Genomic DNA, 5762 nt, shown 5'->3' on the forward strand with positions numbered 1-5762 from the left:
CAAATTTCATCCAATAACCAACATTGAACACACATTAAATCCTCCAATGTCTTTGCATGAAGTCGACTATGATGATGACTTATTAATCTTACACTAGTGCTGAAAGTTGATTATGAGGAAACAGTGGAAACATGAATAGCTAATATATCTTTAGCTATCATTTAGAGTGTCTGGTAGTTAAAACCATTTGTTTTCCACCACACCAACAAATCAAGTTCCATGTCTTTACACAACAATTTATCCTTCAAGTAGTTATCCAACTTACTCATACCTCCTGATTCATCATCATTTCTTGTAATAGAAGCAATATTCGATAAGAGTTTTTTGATTCCAACATGATGACCGGAAGACAAACCAGAACTAAATGAAGATGAACTTGGAACTGAACCACCACAAACACCTAATGTTTAGTAAAAAATGCTAATAGTTTAAAATAATGTTCTATTTATTATATAAACAATAAGAAGAATACAATACCTTGACTTTCGCTTTTTTTTAGATGAATTATATGACTCATACACTTGAAACAATGTTTTGACGAACCCCTCCAAAATTTTAAATTCAATCTTTGCCTTTTCTTCTCCATAAAGCACAGACAAAAAAAAACTCTACAAACTTTAACTTGTATCGCGGATCTAAAACCGTTGCCATTCCCATTATCCCATGAATTACATACCAAAACTTAATGAAATTAGAAACCATCTAGTTAGCCAAACGGTGGTTGTTGGTCGTTGCTTGTTATTGTTGGTGTGCCACAGAGGAAAACGAACGAGGCAACGAGCGAAGGGTCGACTACTCAACTTCGATGAAAACAAACAAGCAAACACAGACGAAAATTTGATTTTGTCAATTTCGAATTTCCGATTGTTGGCCGGAAGAGAATGGATAGTGTGATACGTGACTTTAGTGTTAGAGTCTTTCAGGGACTAAATTTTAATATATATATATATATATATATATATATATATATATATATATATATATATATACAGGGCCGATCCAGACGGTGGGCAACCCGGGCGACCGCCCAGGGCCCACGTCTTCAGGGGGCCCAAAATTTATGGATTATGTAGTGTATATATATAAAAAAATTATTATCTAAATGATTTTTAGGACATAAAGTTGGTTCAAACTCAAATTAGCTCAAAAGATAAACAATTTGACTTGTTTGTTATTAATAATTGAACACGTTTATACTGAAGAATAAATAATATTTCTTTTAATCTTTATTATGTTTGTCTTTGATGGGTCCCTTTTTTCTTTTCGCCTCGGGTCCCATATACGTTTGGACCGGCCCTGCATATATATATATATATATATATATATATATATATATATATATATATATATATATATATATATATATATATATATATATATATATATATATATATATATATATATATATATATATATATAGGAGCTTAGGGAATATGTGGCTGTCATGTACCTAAGCTTATATATAGAACCCTCCAAACAATGTAGTTTTGATCCATTTATATCCAAACTAATCATGATATATCTTTTACTATTCTTCTTTAATAATGTGTGACTTACTAAATCAATCAAATTTATGTTTTTTTTTTCTTCATTGTGTCTAAGAACTTAAAGCATTAAAAATCGGACTATTTAATCAACCTTACCAAATTATAAATGAAAACTAATATAATAAAACATAAAAGAAGAACATGTCACAACTCAATCAAACTTTTCACAAAATCATTGGATATAGTTTTTCAATTGAAAGGCAAAACACTTGAATTATATTCGTTAAAAAATATTGGTTTTTTATTTTCTCTATAAACTTTAATAGAGGCAAGGCATGCATACTCCACTCCTTGCCTCGAACCCCAACAAAAAACATGATACCCGATAAGAGCAACCCGTCCCTCTTTGAAATCTCTCGGGATCGTGTTTTTTTTTTCGTCGTCGTCATCCCTATCCTCTTAACAAACATGTACATCAACATCTTCATGCATGCTTTAATTATTTTCAATTACCCACTGAATTCTATGGGCCAGTAATGCAATATATTTTTTTTCTGATTTTATATAATAAAATATAGATTGAATAAATTAATTAAGTGGTGGTGGGATGACTAATAGTTTTATGGATAGTAGGGATAGGTTAACAGAATGTATAAGTTTATTTGTTAACGATCTGGTATGACAAATAATGATGTATGTCATTGTTTTGGACGTTTAAATGAGATCCAATATTGGAGATACAGGGTTAAGTATAATGTTACATGTTGTGAGAAGTTGTAGGTTTCTCCTATTCTCATATGTAGATTTTAACTCATACAGCACAAATCCTCTATATATCTCAGGTCTAATTGTATGTATGCACTTGCATTATGTCATTGATGAGTTTGACTGTCGCTTCAAAACCTAAAAAAGTCTGGTTCATAAGAGCATCCATTATTATTTTTACATTATTTTTGTCTAAATGCATATGGGTATACTCTCTTCTTTAATCTTTACCAATCAAGTAAATTATATGGAAAATTTTCTCAAAGAGAAAAAGAGAACAAGATCTATTGAAGGGATAGTTTCGATTTTTGTACAATCTAAAATACCATAATCTATCAACCAACCGGCAATGTTCAAAGTAATTCAGATTGTGATCTTTTAGAAAAGTGTTTTATGAAGCTTCAAGTCACAAGATGCTTTCCAAAACAATGAGTTATGAAGTCAGACAACAACACCTGGAGATGTTCTTTACAAAAATCTCATTCATCTATCTCATATATGCCCTAAATAGTAAAGGGACAACCACACGCACAGTAGGTTTATTTGAGTGTAATATATATATAGTGGAGCTCTCTTTTTTCAAATGTTTTGCTTGTTATGGTAGTCCATTTCATTCTATAATGAGCACTAAATAAAAGCCAGCACTTACCACCACAATTTGTCCATTGTCTGTTTCTATTAATTGCTTTGTGAATACAAGAGAGGTTTTGTCATATATGGGCCCTTTACCATGCACCCCACCCTCTCCTCAATGTGACTGATCCTTGCTCCCTGTCTCCACCAAAATTTCCATCTCACTTGATATTTACTTTGACAAAATTCGCCACATATAGTCCAAGCAACTTAATTAATGCTATCATCTATGACGTTTGAAAAAGAATAATTACCAATAATAATATTTATTGCACTGCAATCATAACTTGCGTTGTAGGTTTTGACATATGGTTTGAATGCTCGATGCTTTTTTCTATCCCACTGCAGATATGTAATAATCATGGACGATTGGCATGTGGAAATTAAACAGTTGATCGCAACTCATGACGATTATAAATATATAAGAAGATATATCTTTATCAATATAATAGATTGTTCCACAAACATGAGATCCTTTAATAGGTTTAAAACTTGTTTGAAACAAATAAGAACGATTAGGATCGAGTTAAAATTGTAAATCTACAGTTGAACTGAATCCACTGGAAAAAACAACGCAGTTGTAGTGTTCTTTATTTTAAATATATTACTTTGTAAAATTTGTATGGATGCTTTAGTAATTTGTCACCAATATTGCTCATTATATATATTCAGTGTGTATGTTAAAATCAGTAATTAATTTTAGAGACGTGTAGAATCCATATTTATTTAATAAATGAAAGTTAATTCTTTACAAGAATATATCTAGTTTTTTTATTCTGTCTTCTTTTATGATACGGAGAGAGTATAATATTTTTGCATGAATTGGTGTTATATAATTAGTAGGCATATAAGAAGATTATCCAAGATTATTATACTTTATGTTGAATAATCCTTGTTCTATTATTAAGATTTTCGAAGATTATTGAATTCGTATGCACATGCTTTAGGGACTTTTATTATCCAACATTTTTCCAAAATTAGTTCTTAAAAAATGGCTTCTCTATCCGTACCTGAAGTGGGGTTCTTCAAATTATAGTTTAAAAAAAGGTCATGATGAAGCTTAGTTACGTCAAACACGCACTATACAATGCATTCCCACCAAATAGAAAAATAACATCAAATAAACCACCAAACAAAAGAAAGAAAACGATCTGCATTTGTTTAAGGAAATTATTTATTTGAGAATAATTAATTAGGAACACCTTTTATGAAGAATTAACTGATCAATGAAGCAGATTGGAGGAGTTTTTAGCTGTAGAATTTTTGGATGATTGAGCCCTGAGATGAGCAGTGGTGCAAGAAGGAACAAGCACCACCTCTTGATCATCATCAAGATCTTTCAGAGTAGTGTAAGTTCTAGCAAGTTGTGCTTCACTAAGCAACTGCCTTAGTTCCGTGGTTTCTTTCTTTAGCCTATTATTTTCTTGAATAACTTGTTCATGGGTCTCTGAGAAGCGGTTCAACTTGTCCATAAGCCCATGGTTCTCATTCCTGAGTCGCATAACCTGGGTGCAAAGCTCGTCCAGTTGCTTCTGTTTCCTCATCCTCGACCTTCGAGCTGATTCCCTGTTTGATATCATCCTTCTTTGCTTCCTCTCGTTGATGATACTCATCTGGTTATCCTCGGCTTCATCTGATGTGCTCGAGTTATTGTAGCTCAGAGATGAAGACTGTGGATAGAAATCCACAATGGGTACTTGAGGATGAGTAGTTTGATGACAATAAGGTAAGTTTGTTAGAAACTGGTGAGAGGATGACATATTGTCGTTTTGCAATGAAGTGAAGTTTGTAGAGAAGTTACATGAATGGTCTTCATACTCAGGGGCTAAATAGTAATTTCCTTCCATCTCTCTCTCTCTCTCTCTCTCTCTCTCTCTCTCTCTATGTGAGTGTGTGTGTGGTGTGCTTATAGAGAATATAGGTGTAATTGATGAAACCGGTCTCTCTCCCAAGAAGGAACAAATAAATTGATGGGCTATATCACGTTTACAGGGTGATGATGTTAATTAAGAGGATGAGGATAGAATGGATGAGGAATGAAGGGGTTTTATAGGAGGTGAAAAGGGGCCAATATGAAGCAAATAGCAAGTATAATGGCTTTTGCTTACGATAGCAAGAGTGGTTTATTATTTGATTTTCATAAAAAAGTAGCTTTTTAAGATTGATGACTTATGAGTTATAATGGGAATGATGTATGTTGGTGTTGTGATTAATTGGAGGATGTTACTGTGTGTTATATAAAAGCTACTTTATGCAAGTAGTAGGCCCTAATCTGCTCATCCATAAATAATATGGGAGACTGATTGCTTATACAACTCTATAACATGTAACTTTATTCATTTGCAATTTGGTGTCCCTTAATGGAAATTAAACTCTTGACAGAACTCTCATCTTTTCTATTAAGGTAACATGCATCGCATCTTCAAGTTAATCACAGGTAAGACAATAACACAATAATAGTGTCGACATTGTTCTTTATTCGTTCAATTGAAATGACGCTCAATATTCTTTTATTAAATTGTCAATCTTCATGACAACCCAAGACACATCGTGTCTTGTCCACTAGAAAATACATTTGAGCTCTCTTAATTACCTCGACAAATCATATTGCTTTTGCATTGACCGATGCTTTAAAAAAATGAGAGCCATACCTAGCAAATGTAACAAAGATTGATTGTCCAGGGTTCCAATTCTATATAAAGATACCAGCCTTCTAGCACGATGGTCCAAACCGATTTAAGGCTACCAATAAAAATAAACAATGACTCAATGAGGGTCTTACAGTAAAAACAAATTTAGTAAATGAGGGTGTTCTTTTTTATTTTTTTATTTTTTTTATTCATAAATAATGAAGCGTTTGTTATTAATATATCCTTA

At 32.3% G+C, this 5762-nt stretch overlaps 1 protein-coding gene across 1 annotated transcript; it reads right to left on the reverse strand.

The window, feature by feature from the left end:
• Window positions 1–4041: 4041 nt before the first annotated feature.
• On the reverse strand, window positions 4042–5009 carry LOC111896520 (basic leucine zipper 43). The gene has a single exon (XM_023892501.3). The coding sequence runs from the start codon at window positions 4730–4732 to the stop codon at window positions 4109–4111; it is 624 nt and encodes a 207-aa protein (XP_023748269.1). The 5' UTR covers window positions 4733–5009; the 3' UTR covers window positions 4042–4108.
• Window positions 5010–5762: the final 753 nt, after the last annotated feature.

The sequence above is a fragment of the Lactuca sativa genome, chromosome 4, assembly GCF_002870075.4.
Source record: "Lactuca sativa cultivar Salinas chromosome 4, Lsat_Salinas_v11, whole genome shotgun sequence".
NCBI lineage: Eukaryota > Viridiplantae > Streptophyta > Magnoliopsida > Asterales > Asteraceae > Lactuca > Lactuca sativa.